At 58.6% G+C, this 27,774-nt stretch overlaps 2 protein-coding genes across 6 annotated transcripts in view; one reads left to right on the top strand and one right to left on the bottom strand.

The window, feature by feature from the left end:
- The first annotated feature begins 486 nt into the window (after positions 1-486).
- MYOG (myogenin) lies at positions 487-4,827 on the top strand. The gene is made up of 3 exons (XM_086765720.1): positions 487-997; positions 3,387-3,468; positions 4,281-4,827. Exons 1-3 carry the CDS (start codon positions 518-520, stop codon positions 4,400-4,402), a joined length of 684 nt encoding a protein of 227 aa, XP_086621846.1. The 5' UTR covers positions 487-517; the 3' UTR covers positions 4,403-4,827.
- Positions 4,828-5,205: 378 nt separating this feature from the next.
- PPFIA4 (PPFI scaffold protein A4) overlaps positions 5,206-27,774 on the bottom strand; it is a 59,761-nt gene continuing 37,192 nt past the window's right edge. For 4 of the 5 annotated variants that reach the window (XM_086765436.1, XM_086765437.1, XM_086765440.1 and 1 more), the window contains exons 6-31: positions 27,097-27,192; positions 26,444-26,665; positions 25,857-26,003; positions 25,594-25,732; positions 24,953-25,032; positions 23,886-24,017; positions 22,339-22,401; positions 20,926-21,017; positions 18,638-18,779; positions 18,178-18,383; positions 17,471-17,711; positions 17,196-17,231; positions 16,486-16,619; positions 16,162-16,325; positions 15,506-15,599; positions 15,209-15,290; positions 14,583-14,783; positions 13,575-13,637; positions 12,367-12,393; positions 11,250-11,425; positions 10,262-10,359; positions 9,429-9,604; positions 9,137-9,205; positions 8,122-8,299; positions 6,903-6,994; positions 5,206-6,436 (exon numbers count right to left, since the gene is read on the bottom strand). In XM_086765436.1, the coding sequence (XP_086621562.1) occupies positions 6,936-6,994; positions 8,122-8,299; positions 9,137-9,205; positions 9,429-9,604; positions 10,262-10,359; positions 11,250-11,425; positions 12,367-12,393; positions 13,575-13,637; positions 14,583-14,783; positions 15,209-15,290; positions 15,506-15,599; positions 16,162-16,325; positions 16,486-16,619; positions 17,196-17,231; positions 17,471-17,711; positions 18,178-18,383; positions 18,638-18,779; positions 20,926-21,017; positions 22,339-22,401; positions 23,886-24,017; positions 24,953-25,032; positions 25,594-25,732; positions 25,857-26,003; positions 26,444-26,665; positions 27,097-27,192 (3,117 nt within the window). In that variant the 3' untranslated portion in view covers positions 5,206-6,436; positions 6,903-6,935. The remainder of the gene's footprint in view (positions 6,437-6,902; positions 6,995-8,121; positions 8,300-9,136; positions 9,206-9,428; positions 9,605-10,261; positions 10,360-11,249; positions 11,426-12,366; positions 12,394-13,574; positions 13,638-14,582; positions 14,784-15,208; positions 15,291-15,505; positions 15,600-16,161; positions 16,326-16,485; positions 16,620-17,195; positions 17,232-17,470; positions 17,712-18,177; positions 18,384-18,637; positions 18,780-20,925; positions 21,018-22,338; positions 22,402-23,885; positions 24,018-24,952; positions 25,033-25,593; positions 25,733-25,856; positions 26,004-26,443; positions 26,666-27,096; positions 27,193-27,774) is intronic. The other variant, XM_086765441.1, reaches the window with a different exon arrangement.

Here is a 27,774-nt window from a genome sequence, read left to right on the forward strand (position 1 = left end):
CGGTTCCGACCGCAGGGAAGGCAGGGATCGGGGTGCCATGGGATCGAGGGGGCAGCCACGAAGGGACGAGGGTGCCGTGGTCGGGCAGGACGGCCACGAGGGCACCGTGGGCTCCCCCCAAGCCAGCCCAGCCCTAACTGAAGGGGCCAGATGACGGAGGAATGCCGGGGGGAGCTGGCAGCCGCCCGCGTCCCCAGTGGCACCCCTGGGCTCAAACAAAGCCCTTGTTCGCGGGGCGGCCGAGCTGCGCTCCCCGCCGTGCCAGCTCCCCCAGCCCCCCCGGCGCGGCCACGGTCCGGCAGCGTAATCCCGGCGGGGAGCGCACATGAAATCAGATGGACAAGTTTTGATGTGAGGCAGCAGCTTAGGGCGGGCTCAGGTTTCCCTTAGGTTTTCTATATTTATCTCCGTGATTTAATGCCAGCGCCGGGGTTTAAATGGCACCAAACAGTTGGCGTGGGGAGAGGGAGCAGCCGTCCCCGAACCGCACACACGTCCCCGAGCCGCCCACGCGCCCATGGAGCTCTTCGAGACCAACCCTTATTTTTTCCCGGACCAGAGGTTTTACGATGGGGAAAATTTCCTAGGCTCCCGCTTGCAGGGCTACGAGCCGGCGACATTCCCCGAGCGGCCCGAGGTGGCCATGTGCGCAGAGGGCAGGGTGGCTTTGGAGGAGAAGGACTCGGCCCTGCCCGAGCACTGTCCCGGGCAGTGCCTGCCCTGGGCCTGCAAGGTTTGCAAGCGGAAGACGGTCTCCATTGACCGGCGACGGGCGGCCACCCTGCGGGAGAAACGCAGGTTGAAGAAGGTGAACGAAGCCTTCGAGGCGTTGAAACGCAGCACCCTGCTCAACCCCAACCAGCGGCTGCCCAAGGTGGAGATCCTGCGCAGCGCCATCCAGTACATCGAGCGCCTGCAGAGCTTGCTCAGCACCCTCAATCAGCAGGAGCGGGAGCAGAGGGACCTGCGCTTCCGTCCCATCGCTCCCCAGCCCGGGGTAAGTGCCTCTGCGCATCTCCCGGCGTCCCCAAACCTGGGCTGGGGACCAGCACAGAGCTTATGCTCCACAGGGTGATGATCCATGGGGTGATGCCCTATGGGGTGGTGATGTTTCAGGGTGACGGTCTTTGGGGGTGATGATCCATGTGGGTGATGATCTTTGGGGATGATGATCTGTGAGGTGACGATCCAGGGGGGTGATGATCTTTCAGGGTGATGATATTTGGGGGTGATGCTTTATGTGGATGATGCTCAACGGGGGTGGTGATCCATGGGGGTGATGATCCGTGGGAGTGATCCCAGGTGGAGGCATCATGGGTGACAGCGGGGCACAGGGTCCTGATGGTGGGAGCATGATCCCCAGCCTTGGGGCAAGGCAGACGCTGCTGCCATGGGTTTGTAGATGTGTCCTGCATAACGGCTCAGGGTGCTGGCCATCTGGCCCCGGCCAGGCTCTCAGGTCCCCGCACAAAGGGGCCGGCAGTGAGCTTTCCCTACGTATACGTCTGTATAGTCATGTATGGATGTAGCAGGGGCTGCGTGGTCCAGTGCTGGACGCTGGCACATGTCCCTGGGCTTGAAGGGATAATAAAGGCAAAACTACAATAAAAACCTATAAAATAAAATGAAATAAAATTAAATTTAGAAAATAAGATCAAATGAAATTAAATGGAATTAAATAAATAAAATACGAAATGAAATTAAACCCGCTGCTCACAGACATGCACACACGCCTGATCTCTCCCTCCAAAGTGACACAGCCCACAGACCCCCCCACCAAACACCGTCGAGGGGTCACCACCCGCTGCCTTGCATGACACCCCACAGCTGTCAACTCTCCTGGGCGCAAAACCCGCAGCCCCTTGCCCCTCTCCTCGCCGCCGTGCGACTGCGGGTGCTGGAAAGCCCGGGGCACAGGGACTTTCTCCGCGGATCAGTGTGGCGCGGGCAGGGGACGTGGCAGGGGACAAGGGGGTCAGCGCGGGGCCATCTCCCATTTCTCAGACAGAAGGTGCCGATTCAAGAGCCAGGCGAGGCCGCTTGCAGCCGTCGTATCTCGCTGCCGCCCCGAGCAGAGATGCTGTGAGCCAGGTGCCGTCACTCCGCAAGATTTGGGTTGTTTAACTGAGTTTTCCTGAGATATCTTTAGCTGTCCTCTGATTTCTGGGGGATGTCTGGGCGTGCGCTCCCCTACTGCGCTGAGGCTATGCATACGGAAATTTATAGAGAGCTACAGGTACAGATGATAGAGATGATACAGAAAAATGTAGAGGTAGATGTAGAAGTAGATAGAGATGGCATGGATCTGGATCTGGAAGGACTTTATAAGAGGCACAGAAAAGTGGAATTCATCTCCAGACTAAGAGGTTTAAGGACCAAACCAGCAGGTACCTGGGTAACCCAACATTTAGAGCTGAATAAAGGACTGAGAAAGCTTTTAGGCTCCAGCCTGTGTAGACTTCGGAATTCCCGGTGTGAGCCCAACGTATCCGCTTGGGTTGGACTCGGGTGGATTTGTTGGCTGCCCCGCAAATGTGCCCAAAACACGACCCGAGCCGAGCCGCTCCTGTGTAACTGCTGCTCCAAGCCGTCCGTTCTCCCAGGCGTGGCCGGGGGTTCTGAGTGAGCAATCCAAAATTTGGGGAAAAAACATTGTATCTGGAACGATTTACTACTTTAGTGGGAAATAAATCCAAGTGTTCATTAATCAGCTGCAGTGAGCTTGTGGACCCAAAGTGCCATTTCTGGGCTGCTGCAAAGAGTTGGGTCCTTGGGGCTGCTCCTATAAATCATATTTTGGGTTTAACTCGAGCCGGCATCCACTTCCAGATAAAGACACACACACAAAAAGTTAATTCGGAGCTTTGCTCTCGTTTTTCAGGCTGTCAGCTCTTTTCTCTGAAATTGCCATTCAGCCCCAAATCCACAAATCAAACTGCCAAAAGATCTTCCCCAGAAATCCCCTTGGGATGGCCCGAGGGTGTCCAGCCCGTGTGTTGGTTTTTTTATCAGCCCGATTAGGTGATTTTCAGCAAAAAGCTGTTTTACTCAAGGACGTTCGTCCATCTCTAGCCCTTTCTCATAGTCACAGGGTAAAGAGGCCCTTTTTTTACCTGCAGTGAAGAGATGGCCCCGTTTCTGCTGTGCCCAGAGCCCAAAAATGTTTTTTTTTTCAGTCTTTATGGTTAACGAAGCATCTGGGTCATGGAGACCCTGAATGCCGTTTGCTCATCCAGCTGCTTTGCGGGTGGGGCGGGGGGTGCCTGTCTCCACAGGGGCGATGTGCTGCGGAGATGGGGCACCCCGGGGTGTTTTTGGGGCGGCTGGCGGGGTTTGGCCGGGCTGGGGGAGGTGAGACCCACGGGCGGCATCTCGGCTTCTCACAGGCGGCCAGCGAGTGCGGGTCCGGCAGCTCGTCCTGCAGCCCCGAGTGGAACAGCCAGCTGGAGTTCGGCACCAACCCCGCGGGTAAGGTCCTCCCCGCCTCACCCCCGCGTCCCACAGCCTCGCTGGGCTCCAGGGTGGGTGTCCCAGCGGGGGCCACCGCAGCCCTGGGGCAGAGCATCGCTGGGCCAACCCCTCCCAAGCAGGAGATGCTCAGAGCAGAGGACAAAAGGAGCCTTGTCCTCCTCTCCCCACCCCGCTGCTGTAGAGAAATGAGCTCATCCATCCTCCAGTGCTTCCCTGGCCCAACGCTCAGTGAGCTCAGGCTTCTGCTGTTGCCCAGTTTCCCCGAGATACCCGTTGCTCCTGAGCCAAGGAACTGGACTGTAGCAGCCCAAGGTGCTGGTGGCTTGGTCCCCATCGAGGGTTCGTCCGTCGCCATCCCTCGGCTTGGCTTTGCCTGCTGCGGTGCTGAGCATGGCAGCCCTGGGCTCCTCTCCCTCCCCACGCCCCCTCTGCAGCTGCTGATTTTTTTTTCCATCATTGCAGTTATCGCCCCCGCCCTCCCCCCCCACCAAATCCACCTGTTTTTTTCCCCAGAAGGCAGAAACTTAAATCTCATTTTCCAATGGGGAATGAAACTGAAAAAGTGTCCAAAAGTTCCACTCCCCCTCCAAGGGTGGGAGCTGGGAGCGGGTCCCCAGGTCACTCTGGCCTTGCAGGGGATTGCGGGATCCCCCCTGCACAGAGCCAGGAGCTGTTCCCACTGCATGGTCCCCATCCCCAGTGCGTGATCCCCATCCCCAGTGCGTGATCCCTGTCCCCAGTGCACGATCCCCATCCCCAGCACACGGTCCCCGTCCCCAGCAGAGCCATCATCCCCTTGCTCTCCACAGATCACCTCCTGGCCGACGACGCGGCGGAGGACCGCAATCTCCACTCGCTCTCCTCCATCGTGGAGAGCATCGCCGTGGAGGATGTGGCCGTGACGTTCCAGGAGGAGCGGGTTCAAAACTGAGCTGGCGCAAACCCCGGCGGCTCTTCAAGCTGGTAACGGGGTGGGATAAGACGCTGGAAGGGTCCAGCCGCTGGAAATCCTATTTACCCCTCCAGCGTCGTGGACTGCACTGCTGAAGCCACTCGTCTCCTTTCCCACTCCTCGTGAAATGCTCCCGCTCGGCCAGCTGAAATAAAATAAGGGGGAAAAGTGGGATTTCGGCAGCGCCGCGGCCCCGCGCTGGCAGTGGCCCCAGTTCTCACGAGGGCGGCCACCCAGCGTCGGGCTCTGCTTCGCTCCCTGTCCAGGGGCGATCGGTTTTTGGGGGCCAATGTGTGTGCTGGGTTCGCTTGCTCATTTTTTTCCAAGTTGCTCTTCGACCAACGTCTCTCTCCGGCCGGCGTCCCGTGGGTGCTGAGCCCCGCGGAGGCTGCCCACGCCGTCTTTTCTACTGACCGCTGTGTGGAGTTGCTATCTGATTCTTTTTTAATTATTATTTTTGCTAACTTATTTGGATTCTTTTTTTAAATAAAGGCATTCTCGTTTGAATGGCTCGAGGCTTCCTTTACCACTGCCCCCCTCTGCGCAGGTTTCCCCGAATTCCCAGGCTGGGGATTGTTCCATATCAGAAAATCCAGCTGGACCTCAGTGCAGCCACTCAGCAGTGGGAACTGGATGTCTCACACTTAAATCAGCCCCACAGAGACCAGTGATTGCACTGGTTTACAACTGGGGCTCAGCCCTGCACCCCAAAAACCCTTGGGGGAGCCAAAGATTAATTACATTTTTAATTTGGGCTCTGGAAAGAAGGCTCAAGCCAGCACTGATTTAAAATCCTGTTTATTGGAACACACATACATCCTTTCCTGACCCGATCCAGGGTTTGGAGTCCATGCAGTACCAATAATATGACGAAAGAAATAGGGCATCGATATAAAGGGCTCACCGACTCTTCAAATTAAAAAAATATTTAATACTGTATTAGGCAAATAATACACCGAAAAGACATCGTGACTGCAGAGCCTCTCAGATATTGCACTTCCAGACAGCACATGATAAGTATAAGGTCATTCCAGCCATCAATAAATACCACATCAGAAACGGGGGCCACACAAGGCAAACGTGGCATGAGGAGACGAGGAGATCCTACCCTACGGGGAGAAACGGGGAGTTCAGAGCCTCCTGCATCGACCCCTGCCCGCAGCCTGGAGGGGAGAGCATCTCCTCCGCACCCGGAGGGAAGGGACGGGCACGTCCCGGGGCGGCGGGTGCCCCCACCATGTCTCCCCAGGCACGCAAGGAGGGTCCCCTCTCCCGTGGGTGCCGGGTACCGTCCCGGCCGGCAGCGAGCCGTATGGGGCGGTTCCAGCCCTTCCCCACGCAGCCCTTCGTGGACTCAGCGTGCAGGCGCAGACTCCCCCTGTGTGGCACCTGGCAGCGCCCCAAAACGCAGCGCCCCAGCTGCCCACCCCCTGGCAGACAGCCACTCTCCTTGCCCCCACGACGGCCGGTCCCTGCTCCGTCCCGCGCAGTGTTGACCCTGGCACCGGCTCCAGCCCCTCGGCCCCTCCTGGGGGCAGCTCCGTGCCCGGTCGCCCCGTGTGAGGATTTTCACGAGCCTGAGTTTTCCTTGGCTTCAAGTCCTGCGGGCAGCAGCGTCCCCAACGCCTGGGGCTTGGGCGAGTCAGTGCAGCGGCCCACAGTTTATTGGCAACAGGAACCAGGCAGGAGAAAGGTTTCCAAATACCACAGCCCTCTCTGGGGTGTCCCTGCCGCTCTGCTGGGCTGTGCCATGCTTCTGCCAGCGACGGAGCGGGCACCCAGCGAGCGCACCTGTAGCCCGGTCGGTGTGGGGAGAGGTGGGAGATAAACCACAGGTGGGAGCCACGGGGAGCCGGGGGATGCGATGGGGTGCACGAGCAGAAGGGAGAGCGTCCTTTCGGTCCACAGCAGCGAGACCGCAGCGTCTGTTGGTTTGGGCCGAGGAACAGGCGCCGGCTGGGCTCTTGTCCTGAAAGGCAGCCAGCACGTGGCCGTGCGGACGGTGGGGATGTGCTGAGAAACGAACCGGGAAAAGGTCCGTGAGGACGGCGGCTCACCTCCCACACGCCACGAAACCCAGTGGAGTTGGTAATGAGCCCTCCTGGCACAAGGGAGCCAGGTCCCAGGGTACAGCAGGGTTCCAGGAGCCTCTCTGAAGTGCGTGACTATCCTGCCCTCACCCCGGTGGGACCTCCCATCTAAGATGGCATCCCTGGGTCCTCAGTGGAGCTGTCTGTCCAGGGACTGGACAAACCGTACGTGGTTGGGATGCTGAGCATCCCTTCTGCATCATCTCAGGGTCCCAGGCAGCAGCAGGCTGTGCCCCCACCGCTGAGGTCTCCATGGTCCTCTAACGGCAAGGCAAACCTTGGTGAAGGTAGACACCCGGCTCAGGTGATGGCGAGCAGGGGACGCTGGGCCTCGTGCTCTCCTCTCGGTCCCCATCCAGCTCCGAGGCCTTGGTGCTCCTCGCACTTACCCAGGGCCGGGCTGGCTCCTGTCACGCTGACCCTCAGCAGGAGTACGTCCGGACCGTGGAGGTCTCCAGCCTTGGCGACCCAGAGGCACCAACTGGAAATGAGTCAAAGAGCAGAGCGTGCAATTAGTGACCACTCCAATCAGCCCTCAAAGCATTTATCAGGCAGCATCTGAGCCCTGAAGCCACAGAAGATGAGGTTGAAGGAAGAGGCAGTTTGGCCAGGTCTGATGCTTCCAAGGCACCAGAATATTTGGAAAGTGGTCCCTACTCCTGAGCAGTGAGCTCCCTGCTCCCCATGTCTGGGTGCTGTCAGACGCAGGGGTATGGTCCTGGATTTCATCATCCTCAGACCGGTGGGAACTGCAGCTTCCAGGGATGGGGCGGAAAAAGTCGAGCAGAAATCTGATCCAAACTGGAAAGCTGTGAAATCTGAGCAATTCTGCAGGCAGGATGAGAGTGGAGCCCAGGGCTTGGAGCCAGAAGGTGAAAGCACAACTTTTTAATTCACATTCAGCCATTTCTGAGCCTGCTGAAGCCGCCTCAGCCCACTGGGGATGCGGCAGGCGGCCTGGGACAGTGGCACCAGGGCACCGATCCAGGGGACAAACCAGGGTGACCTGGCTGGAGTTGGTGCCTCCCGACACCTTTGGAAGGGACCGAGATAACTCGTAGAGAGGAGTCACGTGGTGGCGGGGCAGAGCCCAGGACACGCGTGCTCAGCTAAAACACGCACGACAGCCAGCAACACGGACGGCCAGCGCGTCAAAGCAGGGCCCTGCCAGCGCTGGGAGAGTGGCTGCTCAGCAGCGCCCGGACTGAAGTGAGCTGGGTAACCCAGTCCCTTTGGGGATGGTTTCCAAAAGGCAGGGTGGACAAGACTGGTCCAGACTGGGCTGCTGCTTCCTGACAGTCCCAGTGCCACCCCAGCAGGCTGTGAGCTGGATGCCAAACCCAGGGTGGGTGACACATATCCCCATTTCATGCCTCGGTACAGCCCTCTCCTCATCCTGCTGGTTTGAAATGAAGAAATCCCACACCAGGTCTGAGATAACCCTCCTGAAAAACATCTCTCCAGCAGACAACGGCTCAAGGATCACATGGACCCAGGCGATCAGCAAGCCTCTCTCCCTCTCCTCCCTTGGTGGCACATTATTCCCTGTGCTCATCATGAGGTCTGAGCAGGAGTGGGAGAGGACCCAGGGAGAAGGGGGTCACCTACCTTCCGGGGGCATTTTCTTGGCAGTGGCGGATGGGGGAGGCAGGGGCACCAGGCTGGTGACGCGGAAACCGGCGGGCAGAGTCTCGGCCGAGCCGCTGAGCATGTTGATGCTGTGAACGTCTCGCGGGCGGAAGCGCTTTCGCCAGGACGGGGTTCGACGGAAGGTCTTGTCGTCGCCCTGTGAGAGAAGAGCAGGCTATGGGCCTGGTAGCAGTGGCAGCAGGACCTTCCACCCCTGTGAGATACCAGCACTGCTTCCACCTCACTGAGGCTGTGCCTGTACACAGAGACCAACTCAAACAGTGCAGGAGTGTGATCAAACTGAGCCAAGGCCGTAGGAGACCTCTTTGGGATCCCATGACTACGCTTAATCCTTTCTGGCTTGCCAATCTCTTCTCTCCAGCCTGCCTGCAAAGATGCCTTGGAGACATCAGCACACAAGACCTCAAGGGATGCATCTAACCTCGGCCAGACACCGGCATCTGGAAGTGCCTGCTTCTCGCTGTGCTCTGAAGAGCCCTTGACCAGCTTGGCTATCGTATCTCACAGAGGAAAGCTACACACATGAGAGATCTAGTTGAGTTCCCCACCTTCAGTGACTCAACGTGAACAGCTTTCTGGCTGCTGAACGGGGCATCTCCAACCCACCAGCTTTACCCACCGAGCTGTGTCATGCCCAGAACATCTGTGACTCTACACGGCAACGTTAAAGCAGCTGGCAAGGAAAGCCAGGTCAGTCCACTTGAAATCCATCCCACCGAGCATGAGGTTGGAAATCACGCACAGGGCTCTGCCTCACCTGCCTCCACAGCCTGGCAGCATGTTCCTCGGGCCCTGTCTAACAGTTTGAGCTTATTCCACTGATACTGCTCATGAGACTGCTCTAGAGAGCTTGTGAGGCACTATGTGACACCCCTGGACATGGAGGGAGAGAGCAGAGCTCTTGTCTTTCCTGTTTCTTGCACAAGAACAGGCACTTGGCACGAGCTGGACATGGGAGAGGTCTGGTACTCACGTCGTCCAGCCTGCGGTCTGTGCCCAAGGCGAGCAGGTTGTTGAACTCCCTCTCCAGCACTTGTCGAGCCTGAAAATAACAAGAAGTGATTGTTCCCCATCGGTGGGAATGGTTCCCAGCACAAACCCCCACCCCAGGAAAGCCTGAGAATGACAGAGAAAAAGCCCACGCACCATCTGAGTGCTCTGCTGTGAAAGGCAGAGTTGAGTTGGTGGGACTGCTGGAGTCACGCTGTATTTGTGTTTCACGCTGGCCACCCTCCCCCAAAAGCCCCCAAGGACGCTGCTCTTACCTGCGTGTTCTGCGTGGGGATTTGCAGCACGAGCGCCAGGCTGTTGTGGTCGAAGTTTTCGTCGAGGGCCAGGAGCGCCCCGTGCACCCCGCTCTCCACAAGGTTGTTCGCGTACTCGCGGAGCCCGATGGACTGGATCCAGTGAATGACCTGGTCGTTGGTCCACACCAAGACATCTGCAAGAGAGTGAGGGCGCATCTCAGAGCCAGCAGAGCACACTCGCGATGCGTGGGGACCTGGTGCTGTCCTGGAGCCCTTTTGCACAGCCCCAGGCTGATCCCGGGACTCGTCCTCCTGAGCCAGCAGCAGTGCCGGGTGCTCAGTGCCCGGAAGAGCTGGCTTCAATTTCCCAAACCAAACGCTGAAATAACAGGCAGAACACAACTGTGAAAATTAATCCTAAGAACCCGCGGCTGCTGGTGTAATTAGGGGCATTACCAATAACGAGATGTAATCTAAGCAGCAGCCAGATGCACAGGGAACCTCAGGACAGGGAATGAGCAAGGGGAGGCTGAGCAAGCTGGGGGTGTCCTGAGCATCTGAGCGGGGCAGGAGAAGAGGAGCTGATGCTCAGAGCCGATCTTTCCCATCTTGACACCCTGTCTTCCTCCTCATGCCTGACTGGGACAAGCTGCATGAAGGCACTTGGAGCAATCTGCTGGGGAGATACCGCAGGGAGGTCTCCTCTGGAGAACAGCCCTGTGGGCATGACCGCTCAGAAATTATTTTCCCTAAGCAAATGGTGTGTAAAAGATAAGGGACCGGAGAAAGACCACTGCTGGGCATCCCCTGGAAAGTTCCTCATCTCCTTTTCCACGTATGCAGCTGCTGACCTTTGATTTCGTGCTGGGTCTCTTCTCGTCTCCTCTCCAGCTCTTTGCGGTCGTAGTTGAGCCTCTTCAGGCACATGATGCCGTACTGCAGGCTGGTGCTGCAAGGACACGAGATGTCACCCAACCCTCAGGAGGGCTCAGCAGCGCGGGGCAGGTGGCTGGGAGGGACCTGCAGAGGGACCCACTTCCCTGCTTGCTCTCCATGCACCCAAAGGATGCTTCAGTTCAGGTTTGGGTCACCAGACACAACCCAAAGGGAAGATCTTGGCCAGAAAATAGGGAATGTCTCCCCCTTCCATGGTAACTCCCCACTCCATCAGTTTTACCCTGTTCTCTGCAGATCTAAGCAATGCTACCTGGAGCTTGGTGTCTGGGGAGAACCAGCCCATGGGGGCTGCTCCAGGCTGAAGGGTTCACCCCCAGAGCAGGGAGGGCCTGGCAGGTCCACAGAGGCAGACCCACGGGTGGGGGCAGCCAGTCGTAGGCCATGGGCCGGGGTGCTGCTCTGCCCACTCCAAAGCCACGCCAGGACGTGCTCCCCATGCATTCCCTCCTCTCTGCAGGCCAGGGAGAGGAATGAGCCCGTGATTCCCACCACAAACATTTTTGATGGTGAGCAGATGAGGATGCTGGTGCTTTGGCAAGGTGGGTGGGATGGCAGAAGCCTTCTCCAAGCTGGGCCAATGGCAGATGATGGCTCTGCTTGCCAGTGGGGGACCGAGTGGGATGAGCCTTTCTTTTTGCCTTGCTCCACAGCCAGGAGAAGGCTTGATCCTCTGCAGTTGTGCTGGAGGGAGTGTGCTGAAGGAGAACATTTGCCCATATGACCTGCTGACCTGCCCCAGACCAGGTGGTTGAGTTCAGCCTAGCAGAGCCATTCTTCAGCACCAGGACTGGCCAAGACAGGGGAAAATCCCTCAGATTGTCCCATCCTCTGCTCCACATGCAGACACTGCACCCCAGGAACCTCCCAAAGGAGGGGACTCACCGGTGGAAGCTGTCCACCATCTTCAAGTGCACTCTGAGATCTTTCTTGGTGAGGTGGTCCAGCATCCGTGCATCAACAAGACACTCCATGAAATAGCTGCGATATTGCGGGAGACCCAAGCTGGGGAGCCACTCGTTCCCAATCCACTCGTGGTTCATGTCCCCATAGGCCAGTGTCTGTGGAGAAGCAAACGGAGAAGCTAGGGAGAAACCAAGGCTTGGTGGAGCTGCAGAGTCCCAGGAGAGCAGTGACAGTTCAGTGCCGCCGCCTGGGGGTCACTGTCCTGAGGAGCAAACCTGGACCAGAGGAGTTTAACCCTAGTTTGTACTGAAGGCGCTGGAGGGAACACTTCTGTTGGCTGTGGTCTGTGTCCTACTGACGTCCCCCAAGGAGACAAGGCAAGTAGCCAAAAAAGCAAGCACAAGGGACAGCTGGACTGTATGACCAGCTTCTACTGGAAAAAGCACATTCATGAAAGCTGAAACAACTAAGAAATAGGTTTCATTGCACTCCCAACTGATTTTAAGAAGCTTAGAAATCACCAGAAGATCTACTTTATAACTTCAAAATGAAAAAAAGAGGTCAGTTTGGGGCAGGAAAATACCCATTCACTTTCACCGCAAGCTGATTCTAAGTCTGCGAACAAAATCTAGCATAAGAAAAGTAAAACATTTGACAGTGATCAAAACCAGAAGAGATGGATCCAAGCAGGACTTTTTCCTCTCACCTTTTCAGTTAATGAAAATAATCTACATCCTGAACTCGGGCCTAAAATAAAGGTGAAAACCAAATGTCTGTGCAGCCAGAAACCTGCCTCCCACGCAGGGCGGCCGGTCGCTCCTGCGTCGGGGTTGTAACACAGGACCTGTGTCTTACACAGGAGAAGTCACTGCCTGGAGCAGAGAGGGATGCTGCGTGACGCAAGGTCCCAGGAGGAGCACCCCGTGCTCGAGATGGCTCACAGGAGCAAGCACGGGGCGCAGGGTGGGACTCCGACAAGGACTGGGTGAATACCGATGCCCCAAGCTCATCTCCCGGGTGTCCCGTGATGGCCAGCTCTCCCTCCCAGAACCGCCCCATGTACCGCCCGTGGAAAGACACGACACGGGGACCTCACCTGTGCCCAGCTGCCTTCCTCTGTGTCCTAAGCGTGACACATGCGGCATGTCAACAGAAAGGACAGGTAAAGTCAGTACCCGGCGGCCCTGCACCATGAAAGCGTGTGCCGTGCATGCCGAGCGTTGGACCCCTTGTCACAGCGTGACCCAGAGGGGACGGGGGTCGGTCTCATGGCTGCACGGCTTGAGGAGGGGACTGGGGACTCCTGACCCCACCGGGCCTGCGTTTCCCCCCATCTCTCAGTCAATAAGGGGAACACAGGATGGGACATTTCTCCCGGCCCTTGGGCTGGAGATGGCACAGACACTGGAGCTCACACATCTTTCCTGGGAAATACAGGTAGTTCTTGGGTCCCCCAAAACCAGACGGATACAGAGAGAAACCCAAGCTGCAGCTCACGAGTCACAACCCCCAGAGGGGCTGCCCGACCCAATTTGCCAGTTTTGTCACTATTTTTGCCCTGTCAGCCTGTGCTGGTTGTGCTCAACTTCACAAGATCTGCCAGGGGAAAGCGTCACGTCCCTGCTGTAATTCCGAGCTCCCCATCCCCAAAAGGCGCCCACCAGTTAGAGGTGCCAGTTACAGGTCCATGCTACTCAACCAGCAGACACAAGCTTCCACAAAACGCCCAGTTCCCAGAATGAATCCAAAATGCTGCTCCTACTCTGAGACACGGACACGGGGTCCAGTTGCAGAGAGGGGAGCATGGCTACACCTCTCCAAAGGAGCCAGAGCTTTTGGGAGCAAGGCCACGTCCCTCCCAGGGACCCCGAGCTACCAGACAGTGGTAGGGAGACAGTGGGGACAATATTGGAGTGTGCTAAGGTCAACAGGAGATTAGATGGTGACTTCTTTGGGTGTAGGATAACCAATGTGGGAGTCAAACTCATGCATCTATTTGAGATCACTCTTGGTTTTTGTCTTTCATTTCTTTCCTCTAACAGAACCGACAGACCAGCTACTCCAGAAACCCAGCTTGACAAAGGAAAACGCGTCTGATGGTTTTTAAGTCAGTTTTCGAAATTGTTGGGATATTAAAGGCTGAAAGATGGTTTCTAAACAGGTGCACAGCACTGGCCAAGAGCTGACACGTGAGACGCAGCAAAGATCCCCTTCTCTCCCGGGGTTTAGTGCGTTAATGCACGCCTGGAGCTCAGCTCGGTAACCGATACGCCGTGTGGCGGCAGTGGGGTCAGCCAGCCTCACCGTCTTGGTGGAAGTTGCCATGTTCTCCATCTCCTCGTGGGTGACCCAGACGTTACCAGAGGACTGCAGGGAAAAGAGCAGAGTGGTCAGGGTAAACCAGCACGGAACCACGGCCTCAGTTCACACCCGCGCTGGAAACAAGCCTGGCTTGGGCTGATCAGGCCACCTTTGTGCTTGGAGCTCTACTGGGGAGATCTCACACAGTCCTGGCAGCTTGGGCTGGGGGCACCCCGCTACTCGTGGGGACCCTGGGCTGTCCCTGCGGCCACAGAGAGAGCAGCAAGGACCACTGGCCCTTTGGCTGCTTTGGCATAACGCTCATGGAGCCTGTAGCTTGCCTCTCACAGCTCTGACCTCAGCCATGGCCACCTGAGGGGACACAGCAAGCTTGGGGCCTTTCTTTCTGCTGTCTGCATTTCTACAGATGTGTCTTGGCATTACTGGGGCACCATTAACCCCTCTGGGGGCTTGAGGACCAGCACAAACCACAATTCCTCCATCTCTCCAATGTCCTGTCCCGGGCAAGGTGGGATCTGCAGTTGCTCTGACTTGCCCCAGGAATTTCCCATAGTCCCAGGAAAAGGTTTGTATTGAAATGAAATGAAAACGGCTCTGAATAACCGAGCTGGCTCTGTAAACCACACATGCGCTGTCTGGGTGGGATTTTGTCTTCTCCAGGGCAGATGCTCGGCAGGGTCAGCGTCTTGGTGACAACCTCTGAGTGTGAGGACAAGAGCATCTGCAGGTGCCACAAGACAGGAAAGTGCTTCACACTCCATGGCCATAAATGATCTTTGTGCCTGAGGACATGCGTCTGGTGGTTTGACCCGTCCATCAGGGAACGTCACCCCCTCCACGGCCGCGCTCGCCTGTGACACTGGGACTCCCTGAGAACTGATGAACCACTGTGGTCCCAAGGAGGCAGGGAAAGGAGGGAAACAAGGGTGTAGTCCTGTCCCATGGAAGGTCTGTCTAGGGGAAGGGGGGTTTGCGGCGTGAAGCACTTACTGTCCGTGAGGTGGGTGGTGCCGAGGGGCTCGTGAGCGAGACCATCTCCTGGATGGCCAGACGCAGTTTCAGGCGATGCAGTGCGTTGCTGATGCCGATCTCCCTCTGGATCTCAGTGTCGGACAGGGCCGACATGATGGCTCCGCTCTTCACGTTGGCTCGGCAAGCAGCAACGTACCAGGCCGGCATCCCCACCCAGAGCTGCCAAAACAGGGCAGTCAGTGACGGCCCGGTTGACTTACCCTAACTTCCTCTGGTAGGATCAAGGCCATCCTGTTTGAAGCTCAGTATCAAAGTTGGACACTCACATGGGGTTCCTTTTTCGTTTGTACCTTGCACAGAAGGCCTGTGGGTAGCCCAGCATCCCCATATCTGCTGGCCACAGGACAGGTAAAGAGCACCCACTGAGCCTTTGAACTCAAAGCTCTACTCAACCCACAACTCTACAGAATGTGTGAGGGCTCTGAGGATTTGCTCTGCTTCCCCAGGTTTTGCAACCACCAGCCATGCGCATGGATCCAGCATGGTGGGACTGTGGGGTGCTGTACCGCCGAGCGCAGCACAGACCAGTGGTGACTGCAAAGCTGTTGGTGCACGGGGACGATGCAGGGCGTGCTCTGCCTCACCTCCAGCCAGGAGACAACAGTGGGGCCATCCCAGTGAGCAAAGGGCAATCCTTTCCTCCGAGCCTCCTCCAGGAGTTCATGCCTGGAGGGAACAGAAGCAGAAGAGTGATTTATTGGGGGCTTGCAAGGGAACAGACCACAGGCAGTAAGAACCAGCTGGCAGCAAAGCAATAAAGCAGCGAACAGGGCTCAAGAGAGGGTGAAAAGTCCTTCCAGCAATTCCCAGTCCCATGCCGTGGCTTCTCAGCCATCAGGCAGGAAATTTTCTTGCTGGGATGGAGAAGAAGGTTCACTCACTTCTTTCGCAGGCGTCGATCCTTCTCGGCCTGAGCACCCAGCTTGCCAAGCCCCAGAGGGTCCTGCATGCCCACCTCCACGTCGGTCAGCACCACTGTTGGGCAAGCAAGACACGCTCCCATCAGTGTGACGTCCCACGGATCCAGTGCGCACAATCAGAGCTCGGGAGGTGACACTCTCCATTCCCACCCCACTCCCACAGCCGCCCTGCATCCCTGGGAAGCCCAAGGGGACGCCCCTCTGCCATCCCTCCCATTTCAAAATGCTCAATGTCAAGTAAAGGATTTCGGGGCACAAAAGCAGCTCCTACCAAAGAGCTCTGCAAAATCAGGAAGGTCCCATGGGGAGGGAAGTGATTTGGGGACATCAAAGATAAGGTACAGTGATGGGAGGTCACTGCAGCTCCTGCAGAGCTTTAAGAGCGACACCGTGCTCAGGTCAGAAAGGGCTGCAGGGCAGAAAGCACCAGGACCCAATTGCCCTGAAGCTGCAGGTAGCCCAGAGCCATGGCCCCAACATCCCCAGATCAGCAGGGCTGTCCCTGCTCCTCCGCCTGCCGCCCCACAGCACCCCAATGCCAGGCAGTGAGGCATGCAGAGAGCCTGGCCCAAAGGGACGCCCGCCCGGCACGCGCAGGAATAGGGCTGCTCACGGACCCTGCCCCGTGGCCCCTTCTCTGCTCAGCTGGATCAAGCGGCCCTTCTCTTTTTTCCCGAACAAGCGCCCGATGGAGGATTTGATTCCCTTCCTCTTGGAGCCCTTGTGCAAGGAGTCCTGGCTGCTGTTGCTGCTGGGATTGCTGGCCTGCTCCTCCAGCGAGCTGGGGATGGGGGGAGAGGAACAGCAAAGCCTTTAGGTTATTCCCGAGCAGCGCACAGGCCATGGCAAACCCCAGCCCGTTCCACAACCCCACGCCTGCCCCACGCAAATCCTCAAACCAACAGAGCAGTGGTGCGAGATCCCACGGCCGCTCCACGTACCTCTTCCCATCCTCCTGACTTAGCGCAGGGTGGCCCAGCTTCTCCAGCCGCAGCGTCCTGGGTGAGGATGGGGGCGATGTCTCGCATTTGATGGTGGTTTTATCCTCGCGGCTTTCATCCCGAGCTGCAGGTGACTGAAGAAGTGGAGAAGCCATGAGGCTGGGCAGCCAAAGGCTGAGCAGCTCCATCCTTGCCCTGCTGCCTGCCTCTCTCTTGCTCCACGGAGGCATGGCCAAAAGAGCCACCAGGGCCCGGAGGCTTTGCCACGCTCCAGGATTGGCCTGGACTAGAGCTCTGGCAATGGCTCGAGATGCCCAAACAGATGGGGAGGATGTGGCCGTACGGCCAAGATCCTGGGAACAGGGAGGAGAGAGGATGCAGCCCCACGGTCCAGGTCAGGGTACAGGGACAGAAGCTGCGGGCCCTCAGCAGAGGGCTCTGAGGAGCACAGATGGGAATGTCCCAAAGACACTCGTCACCAGAGGGGACACACAGTGGCTTTCTGAACCTCCCCATGTCCTGCCAGACCCCCCAGGCTGCCAGCCAGCACATCTCCAAGCACCTCACAGGATCCCCATGATCCTCCTGCCGAATCCCTGGGGTCCCCAGCTCCATCCCGCGCCTGCTGCACCCTGACCTGGTGTGGACAAAGCCAGGAGCAGGCTGGAAAAGGGGCTTGGACAAAACCCAACGGGATGGGAGCCACTCACTAGCAGTTTCCTCCGGTGCTTCCTCAAGTCGCTGGGCTGATTGCAAGGGGGAAAGCGAGAGAGACACAGAAAGGGGGGCAGTTAATGGAGAACCCTTGCGCAGAGCAGCCCCGGGGCCAGGCGTGCCAGGCTGGGAGACAGCAACCACGGGCACCCCCGTTCCACATCACCCCCCCTGCACACCCGTGCAGATGCCAGAGCACCGCTCCCACCCCAGGCAGCCACGCAGGCGCGCACCCTGTCCAGCCCCCCATCAGCTCCATGTGCCTCCTCACCAACGTCATGATCCCCATGCGGTCGAGGTCCTGAGCCGCGCTGCGGGAGGAGAGCTTGGGGGTGGAGCGGCCGCTGAGCGGTGGGGACGAGCTGGCCAGGGACAGGGCTGTCAGCGAGGTGGGGATGGAAGCCCTTTTGCAGAGCTGGGTGAGGTTGAGGCCCTCCATGCTGCCGCTCGTGACGCGGGTCTCCAGCTCCTCTGCACGGAGCTCGGTGGACTCCTTCTCCTCTTGGATCATCCTGGAAGAGCAGCGGGGCTCAGGGCTCCTGGCTCCCCACCTTTCTGGGGAGCCACCTCACACCGCCCACCTCACAAATCCCAGTAGGATCTCTCTACCCGGGGGAAATGCACCTCAGGTGCTGTGACTCGAGCCCCCGATCCCCAGGAATGGCAGCAAGATCCATCAGGATCTACATAAACCAGAGCTGAGGGAAACTCTGATTTCTTTTAATATTTGTGGGAGACTTTTTTAAAAAATTATGATTCTTTCCATGAACCAGCAGTGGTACAGCTGAGAGACAGGGAGCCACAGGCAGAAAGGGCCAAGCCCTGCGGCCTGATGTCCTGGAGCCAGTTTCCTGGCTGAAGCTGGACTGAGACCTCAATTTTAGGGCATGAGAGCCTCCTCCCACCTCCTGGCAGCTCGTTGCCCCCCTGGAGCCATTTCAGAGCAAGGCAGTGGTGAGCTTTGGCCATGGCCGCTACCTGATCTCCTCGTTGATGGCATCCAGCTGCTCCTGGAGCATCATGGCCAACGTCTGGGCGTCCGAGTGCCCACCAGGGGAGAGCACGTCCATGGAGCTGAAAAGCGTTTCACGGTCGTCCTCGTCCACATCGGAGATCTCCGGGTCACTGTCGAAGGCGTGAGGCCCTGTGGCCAGGACGCTGCCTGCCTGGGCCTGCTCCCAGTCCTGGGGGAACAAGGTCCACTGGTCCCACGTGGCAGTTTCATGTCTCCAAAAGCCAAACTGGAGATCTCCGCGAAACAGTCGCACCTCAACGCAATCTCAGTGGGAAACCTTTCCTACTGTGTTACCCCCATCCACGCATCGGGTGAAGGAAATTGCCCCATGTCCCCAAATCAGGGACAGCTCAGACCAGTGTGTAAGGCAGGAGGAGACTCCAACCCCAACCCTGACCGCGTGCTGGCACGAAGCTGGATTACCTTGGCTGGCTCCTCTCGCCGGGCGGCGAATCGGCCCTTCTGCGCCCGAGGCAGGCCCGGGGCTGCCCCAAAGGGCTCGGCAGGGGCGTGGACCACGGCGCTCAGAGGGAAGCGCAGGTCCGTGGCACTGCCCATGTGGGACCTGGGGAGAAAGAGCTCTGTTGCGGCCATTGCTCCATGCAAGGATGTCCCCATCGCTGGGCTGCTCCCCTTGCAGCCCAAGCTTGCTCAGGACAGAGGAGCAGGATGAGGCCACTCTGGGATGCCCACCCCAGCGACGCCTGCCTACTCCACATGAAACAATGCAAAACCAGGCTCTGGAGAAAGGTGCCCCATTCCCCCCATGGCCCTGGCGATTTGCTCACAGACTGCAGGAAGCTCAGCCCTGGGGCCCACCCTGCTGCCACATCCCCCTTCGCTGCAGCACCCACTGGGGCACCCAGCCCGTTCTGGCCAAAACCACCCTGCGCTGTGGGCCTGCTGTGAAGCTGCGGGCTGAACGGGCCCCTCCTGTCCTCCCCTCTCAAGAACACCTTGCACCGCCCAACACGTACAGCAGGTCTTGTGCCTGTCTTCTCCATCCCCGTGGTACAGAACAGGGAGCTTTTCTCCTTCTTTTTACGTTTTCTTCAACATTTTGACGTAAAAAAAACCCTGATGAATAAAATTCTATTTGAAACAGATCTTCCAGATGTGAGGACATGAACATCGTTTGGGATCTCCCAGCAGAAATGGGCTGGGACTTCTTCATCCTCCTCCTCCACGCTCAGGCTGGTGCTCAGAAGCGGGTCCCCATGCCAGGCAGAGCAGCGCAGGGGCTGCTGTTGGGCACGAGGCCACGTCTGGCTGCTCGTGGTCCTCACTGCGTACCTCCACCTTGCCTGGCTGCTCCTCGCCCTGCAGACCCAACCACACAGCCATTACTCCCTACATGCGGTGCCATAGAAGTCAGGAGGGCTTTTCCATTTAAGATGACAAAAGCAGTTGTCCAAGGCCGATCAGTGTTCTTCCACCGCGGTGAGTCTGGTTTCCAGTGCAAACACAGATCCGGGCTCCCCAGCCCAGCATCCTACCGAACCCACATGGAACCAGTAACACGAGCAGCTTGGCTTGGCGTCAGCTCGGTGTTTGCAGATGAAGGTACAGCCCAAGCTTTAAGGGGATTTAAGCTCTGGAGCCGCTGACAAGCAGTTCCAGAGCTAAAGGCAGATAAGGAAGTCTTAAGACAAAAGCTGACATTCAGCTGGGGGATTACTCTGGCCTCTGTAACTCAAGCTTTCTGCTGATTTTTCCTCCAAGAAATTAAAAAAAAATAATTGTCCATCCTGTTCTTACAGACCCATACAGAGAGGTCCCACACATGTTCTGGACACTCCTCTGGCATTCAGCTATCCTTCATCCTCACAAGCTCTTCCTCACTGTCCCTTTGTTCTCTCCATGACAGACACGGGGCCTCCAGGCCTTCTCCTCTCTGCCACAGCCGCTGACAGGTTTGAAGCTGGTGACACTGGCTCCCTTCCATCTTCTCCAGTCTTCCCAAGAGGTGAATTTCCCTGCTGGTGGTCATTCTCATCGATCCCTTGCTGCCTCCAACACACGTCACAAGCGCTCAGGAGAGGATGGCGTCTCCCAGGTGGCCGCAGCAACGCAGTGGGGCGCGTGCCATGCTGGCACCCTCCTTTTCTACACCCCTGGCTTCTTGCAGTGGTGCTGAGTACCTGGTGAGTGCCGGGGGCTGAGACCCGATGGACTCACCTCTCCTCCTGGTGCTCTGGGCTGGGACCTCCCCATCTCCCAGCTGACTTTAAATGAAAGGGTGTGGGAGGGGAGAAAGGAGGGGAAAAATGGGAGCATTCATCCTCCTTTGCCTGCAACACCTCAAAAGAGATTCCTCCTTCTTCCCCAGCCCATCCCCAGCACACCACAGCACGACAGACACTTGGTGAACATCTAGCTTTCACAGAAAATTAAGCCCCCTTTGTGCAGAAAAATAAGCTACGTCCAGTGCTTTTTTGACCTTAGAAGAGCAAATTTTGGGCCATTCAGTTGGGCTGGTCAGTTCTCACCAGACTGTGTACCACTCCAGGACAAATCCACGATGGGGACAGCGCAGCCGGAGCCGACCTGCGATGAACTACTCTGCAGCCCTGCACTGAGGCTTGGTGAAACCAGAAATGCTTGGTGCCAGCAGCATTTTGGGGCTGTAAAAGCACAACGCCCCCAAAGCCGCGGGCGCAGCATGCAAGCAGGGTGTGCACAGGCTGGGGGTTTTGGCAGGCGGCCCTTACCTCGCGTGCATGCTCTCCACAAACGTCCCACTTCTGGTCTTGAGCTGATCGACCTCCAGCCTCAGCTTGTCGATCTCGTCAGACAGCCGTCGCTGCTCAGGGCGAGAGAAGAGAGGCAGGGTTGGTTTTGCCCTGACAAGCAGCCAGGTCTGGGGCAAGCCACATCCTCGGCTATTTCCAGGTTTAGATTCCCTTTAAAGATCTCCATCCCAGGGTTAAAGCACCTTTGATACATCGGTAAAGAAACAGCTCATGCAGGTGACAGTGGACGACGATGCCGGGGCGATGCCGCGAAGGGAGGGAGTGATCGCAGGCCAGACAGACAGACACGCGCATGCTGGAAGCGATGCTGGTTTGAGAGGAGAAGGAAAATCGGTCCCGCTGGGACGCTCTGGTTTGGCTCCAGACCGCCTGTGCGCGTTCTCCTTGGCCAAGGGCCGGCACTGAGGGACGCGCTAGCCAAATTTGATGCTGGCCCTGTCCCTCCTGCTGCCAGCCCCATCCTCACCAGGAACCTGTGCCTCCACTAAGTGGTTTTGCTGTCCCACGGGAGACGTGAGAGGGGAGGCTGCGGGCGGGCAGGGTGGCAGGGGAGATGGGATGCTGGGGGCAAACAGGCTGAAGTGGGCGGGCAACATGCAGGCAGCGTCATGCGGGTCTGCGAGCTGTGCCTCTGCCAGGAGCTGAGCAGCCACGGATGGGAAGCGTGAGTGATGCCCGCACATCCTCACTGCGGGCAGGGAGCATCTGGGAGAGCAAGGCCCTGGGCAAGGGGGTAAGCAGCCCCCTGATCCCCCCCAACCATGCATGAGAGACGGGGCACACCCCAAAAGCTCCTGTTAATGCAAAAAGCTGCATCCCTCCGGCTTTCCAGCCCAGGCCAACGGGGACTCGTGTTGCAGGCCCTACTTGGATGCTTTATCTGAGAGCAGGGGAGGTGCAAAGGCCTATGGGGCCTTCTGCGAGCTGGGCATGGAGCAGATCTTCCCCCCAGTTCGAGTGAGAGGGTGCAGAAAGCCTGGGGGTGAAGGGGACGTGGCTGCCCAAGCAGCGCTGTCCCTCGCAGCCAGGCTGCCCCGAGGAGCGCGGGGGTAAACCCCGCTCTAGACACGCGGGCGAAGCCACCCCGGCCTCGCTGCTGTCCTCGGCGCGGGGTCGGGGACAGATGAGCGTGATAGAAATACGGAGAGGGAACATGCCTGTGAGGGAACCGAACCGGGGCTCTCCAGGGAGGCGGGCGGCAGCTTCCACCCAGCCACTGCGTGGGTTAGCTTGTGGCCTGCTGCTGCTGGGCACTTTGGGATCCGAGCTCCTCCGAAATGAGGGCGTTTTCGGAGGCGCGGCTGCCACTAGCCGGGGAGTGGGATTGGGGAAGCACAGTCACTAGGGCAGGCTCCCTGCAGCGGCATTTACCTTGTCGTGCTGGTGTTCCTCTATCTGCTTTTGGGTATTTTCCAGCTCTTGTAACAATGTGTTCTTTGAAAAACCAAACAAAAGAAAAGGGAACAAAAACAAGAAAGAAAAAGAGAGACCGTTTAGAAAACGGCCGTGCGGCCTCCCGGGAACGGCCGGCGTGGAATTGCTGCGTGGACGTTGTGACGGACACCTGGCAGGAGGGACGGCAGTGGCACCCTGATCGGCTCCTCACCCACCTGCCTGCGAACCGGTGTCCTCCGCATGCCTCCTGCTCCTCAGGCAGAGCTGGCGTTGCTCAGCTCCTGCCCCGCACCGGGGCTGGGGCATGGCCATGAAGGGTAAGGGGTGATCAGAGGTTTGATGGGCAGGGCTTGAAGATTAGGAAACGCATCTGAGAGGAGATCAGCTCCTCACGCAGCTGGATCAAGGGCAAAACGTCCCCTACGTCTAAGCTAGGGAATAGCAGGGGGAAAAGAAGATGTGTTTGCAACTGCCTGACCTAGTGCTCTTTTTGGGAGGTGTTGGCAGCCCAACAGGATCATTTTTGCCTGCAGAACACCTGGAGAAACCCTCTGAGTGAGCCAGCGTCAGGGGCAAGCTGGGGAGCAGACGATGCCCCTTCTCAAGGTGCCACCACTCTGGTTCCCGCCGCTTGCTGGGGTGGGAATTTGGACTCAGCCCCATGTGTTGGGTCCTGCTCTTTAACCAGCACTGCTCAGACCTCTCTGCTGAGTGACCAGACACTGGGACAACGGGGTCTGGCTCGGGACAGGAGGCACAGAGCAGCAGGGAGACAGAGCCGCTCCTGGAGGGCTCGGCAGAGCGATGCTACCCCTCGGTGCTCTAGCTGGCGACGGGGAGCCTGGTCCCTGCAGGAGCCCAGACAGAGCCCAGGTCAGGGGCTGACCTCCCGTTGGCACTGAGAGGTTAACCCCTGCTCTGAGCTCCCCGCTCTCCCAGCTCATTGCACCCACGCTGGGGCAGCGGCAAGTCCAGCTGGCTCCACAAAGGAAAGCCCAGCTCCCCAGGAGGAGCGGAGTGGGAGCTGGGAGGCTCTGGGACTCTGCCCCAGCTTGGAGAAGGCAGATCAGTCTGGGCTTGGGGGACAGGAAGGTTTCGGGGCAGCACGTGGAGGGGGTGGGCAGAGGGGAGAGGATGAACGCTGCATTTTCTTCTGCAAAATGCAGCAGCATTTTGCTCCGACAGCCGGGCACAGGCTGCAGTTGAGGCTGCACCAGAAGAGACACAGGGAAGTAAGGGAACGGAGCAGGAGAAATCCCGCTGCTGTCAGAGGTGAGAGGCAGCGGGATGCGGGTCTTACTGGACAAGGGCTGGCTGGAGGCACGGGTGTGACACAGCACACTTCCCTGCGCTCCCACTAGCCCCAGCACTCGCCTGGCATCCTGCATGTGACCATTTCTCCGTCCCTGCACAGGTACTTCCAAAATCCAGCTGGCAGCTGGCCGAGGCTCTGTGCCAGAGGGGCTGCGGACCCCCCAGCCTCCCACCAGCCCCCAGAGGACCCCCTGCCCCCCAGCCGCCACCTTCTCCTCCAAGGCCGCCATCCTCTCCTTGAGGTGCAGCTGCAGCCGCTCGTTGGACTCGCTCAGCAGACGGTCCACGGTGTCCGAGAGCCGCTTGTTGTGCTCCTCGTTCATCTTCTCCCGCTGGCGGGCCTGCAACGGCACACAGCGACCGGCCACATCAGAGCCAGCGGATCTGCCCCTCCTGCCATGAGGGACTCGGTGCCCTCCTGATCCCGTGCCTGCTGATGGTGCAAGGGCTGGTTCCCCAGGCCCAGCTTTTGGAGACAAATCCACCCTTACAGCACAGATCGGACCCTCTGCTGGGGTTCTGCTGGTCTCTGCCATTTCCCAGCCAGGGATGAAGAGGAAGGAGGACAGGATCCAAAGAGATCCTGCCCGCCTGCCCCTCAGGAAAGCTTCATCAGTGCATTTGCAAGGGACTGCCACTCCGGGGGCACACTGCAGACCCCAAAGGGTGCCAATCCTCCAGATTTGCAAAGGTCTCTCCAAATCTCTGCCTTAGGCAAAAACATCCAGGGCCTTCCCCAGGGACACATGCTGTAATCCCACCGAGGTGGCCCCAGAAACGGGCCTCACAACCTCCTGCGTGGACAGCCCAGCCACTGGCTAAGGAGCACAGCAGGAATTGTGCACACACCAGCCACTTCCCCGTCTTTCTGAGGGGCAGCACCCTTTGGTCTCAGCGCCCATCGGTTTCGCCCTGCTGCTGATCCAGGGTGGGGGGAAAAGCAGCTGGAGCTTCCCCCTCCACCCCGCATTTGGGGTCCCAGCTTGCCCCAGGAGGTGATGCTGGGAGAGGAGTGGATAGGGCACACTAACAGTAAGACCTGGATGCCTGGGAGAGGGGGAAATCACAGTAGAGAGCATCTTGAGCTCCTGGGTGACTCTAGATTAAGAGCTCCTGGATGGGAAATGATTAACCAGGCCCCTGTCTCCATCCTACAGAGCCAGGAGCCAGCCCACCCCTCATGGTGTGCGCAGGGATCTAGCCACCACAGCAAGGCAGAGACAAGGCCGGATCAGGACCCGCAAGGACGCCCAGGTCCAGGCTGAGCAGCGCTTACCCTGGCCAGCTCCTGGTTCTTCTCCTCTAGCTGGCTCTCCAGCTGCCGGAGGTGCTCCTCGATGCTCCCGTGCCTCTCTTCTGCCTGGGAAAAGCAGAGCGGCCCTCTCGGATGATGCTCCTCAAAACTATGCGGGTCCTCCTGCACTCCTCCCTCCAGCCAGCACCCTGGGCTGTGGTGCTCTCTCCCACTGCCTGCATCCCACCATGGCTCACTCTGTGCTGGGAGCCCAAACCAGCCCTGCTAGCACGGTGATGGGGGATGGAGGTGCTCCATGAGTGACCTGGCACCCATTCCAGTGCCCGCAAAGGGCAGGGCTGGCCATACCCACACCTCCCTCCAGGCCTGCACCGTCCCAGATCCACTCTGGGTTCTTCCTCTTCCTCCTCATCCCAGAGTGGTCCCAGCACAAGCTGGAGGCCACTCAGATCAACAGGGTCATCTCTGCCTTGGAGAAAGGAGCTGAGGGAGGGGAGCAAACCCCGCGTGTACCGGACATGTCAGGAGCTTTCAAAACCCTGCAGCCACGGGGGAGGCAGAGGACAGTAAAGCCCAGAGCCTAGGAAGGAGAGCCAGACCTGCCTCCTCCTCCGGTTTCTGTGCTCCCTCCTGTCCCCGCTGTCCCCACGCGCCCCGCACACTTGCCTTGGTAAGCGCAGCGATGCGCTGGGCCAGCTCCGCTTCTACTTCAGGCAGCGTCTCCGCCTTCCGCATCGTCTGCTGCAGCTTCTGCTCTGCCAGCTCCAGCAGCTCCTGCAGGTGCCGGGCTTTCTCCTCACACTGCGGGACAGGGTAGCATGGGTGCTCAGCACTGAGGCTTGTCTGCTTGTCCCATTCCCAGCACTTGCTTCTCCCTCCCAGGTCCCCAGGGTGGTGGGGAATCTGTGGGTCCAAGCTTCGGTACCTGGCGGTGCAGGGACTCCTTGTTGGCCAGCTCGCTTTCCAGCTTGTCATTGAGGTCATGGATGGAGGTGGCTTCTCGCTGGGCTGCCAGGTAGCGTTTCTCCAGCGTGGTGATCCTCTCCTCCATGTCCTCTTTTTGAGCCAGGGCCTGGGGAAGCCATGGGGCTGTCACATCCTGATCTGTGACCACCTATTTGAGAATAACTGGGCCACCCAGCTCCTGCCAGCCTGGGACACGCCCTGAGTCCAAGCATGCAAGGAAAACCCTGCTCTGCACAGGCATGAGGGACAGCAGAGTGGGAGATGAGCACAGGGAGAGTCGGGCAATCAGAAGAACCTTCTGGCACAGACACAGCTCCCTGCCCAGATCTGCAGCACACCTGGGTATCGCGGTGTCTGCTTATAACCCCAGGGAAGTCCTGCTGATGGACAACCTCCCAAAGGCAGAGGTCTCCTTTGGGGAACACTGGCCGTCGCTCTGCACCCAACAGGGGTTACAGTCCCTTCCCAGCCCACAGCGTGTGGAAGCTGCTGTGAACGTCTCTGCAACTGCACCAGGCTCAGCAGTGCGAGGGGGCTGTGTCTAACCTCTCGGAGGTCCCTCTGGTACTTGCTGCTCATCTCCTCCGATTTGATCAGATCCTTCCTGGCGGTGCCCAGATCCTCCTCCAGCTCGGTGACGCTGGCAGCCAACGCAGAGATGCGCTCCTTGGCCTGGACCACTTCGAAATTCTGCTTCTCCAGGAGCTCCTGCAGCTCCACCACCCGCCCTGCCTCATCGTCCGGGTGGACGGAGCCGTTGGAGAGCCGCTGCAAGGCAGCAGAGAGGGAGGCGGATGTCGGGTGGCCCCAAAGCGCAGGCTGGCATTGCCTGCAGCTACACAGTGGGGGAACGTGGCCCTGCAGGGACCCGGTGGGGTGGTGGGGAGCGGGGACGTGGCGTTCTGGAACCCCCTGCCAACAGTGGCTTCTCAGAGGCACCACAGAACAGGGATGGCTGAGGGTTTCCCAGAGCCTGTCTGGGGAGTAGGGCCCCTAGGAGCACCCGAGCACCCGAGCAGGAGCACAAATTCCCCTTCGCTCAGAAATGGCCTGTATCCACCGGGAAGGGCATTTCCCAGCAGGCTGGACGCAGGGGAGAGGGAAAAAAGTTTTCAGCACCGTGGAACCAGTGGCAAGGGGGTTGGAGCTATGATGGCCTCGGTGAGCACGGCCAGAGCAGGGGTGTCGGGGGCTCTCACCTTCCAGGGAAGCTTCTGTGCTGGCTCCTTGGGCTCCCTCTCATCCCGCTCACCCGCCGGGGCCTCCCGCACACTGCCTTGCTGCAGAGCCGCCACCTGCATGACAACGGGGCTGAATTAACGAGAGAAAGCAGAGGAGACCAGCTGGTCCAGCTGCAGGTGACGCCAGCCCTGGAGCACCCAGGTCTGCAAGTGGCTTCCCACTGGCGTGCTCCACCATCATATTCAGCCAGTGCCTGTGGCTGGGGGGGAACTGGAGGGATGTGGTGAAGAAGAGAGGGGAAGGCAGACATGCTGTGACAGGTCAGCACTGATGGAGGATGAAGCCACATCTTGTACGGACACAGTGGTGCTTGCAAAGAGCCTGAGCCCCAGCAGGAACATTTTCTTGGTGAGCCCTCGGGGACCTGAGCTCTGCGTGCCAGGGCTCCCTCCCAGCTCACGTCACTGGGTTGTAGCCAGACAGACTCCAAACCCAGTGCAGCAGGGGATAAACACTGACATCACACCTTGCTCTGCTGGGGGAGGATGGGGAAAGGGTCTGAAGGCCAGGCACTGCCTCCCCTCCGCGCCTGGGGAAGTACCGCCAGACATCCTGGGAGCTGGGAAGAGGAGCAGAATTTGGCCAAGCAGAGGTTAGAAGGATGGCTCTCTCCTTTTGGCAGTAGTAGCTGGGCA

This window comes from Chlamydotis macqueenii, chromosome 23, assembly GCF_036417535.1.
Source record: "Chlamydotis macqueenii isolate bChlMac1 chromosome 23, bChlMac1.mat, whole genome shotgun sequence".
In the NCBI taxonomy this organism is placed as follows: Eukaryota; Metazoa; Chordata; class Aves; order Otidiformes; family Otididae; genus Chlamydotis; species Chlamydotis macqueenii.

Bases quoted from the DNA above. Each gene is read 5' to 3' on its own strand.
- MYOG (XM_086765720.1), top strand. From the start codon at position 518: ATGGAGCTCTTCGAGACCAACCCTTATTTTTTCCCGGACCAGAGGTTT. The intron at 998-3,386 runs GTAAGTGCCTCT...GGCTTCTCACAG, and splicing joins CCATCGCTCCCCAGCCCGGG to GCGGCCAGCGAGTGCGGGTC. The intron at 3,469-4,280 runs GTAAGGTCCTCC...TGCTCTCCACAG, and splicing joins GTTCGGCACCAACCCCGCGG to ATCACCTCCTGGCCGACGAC.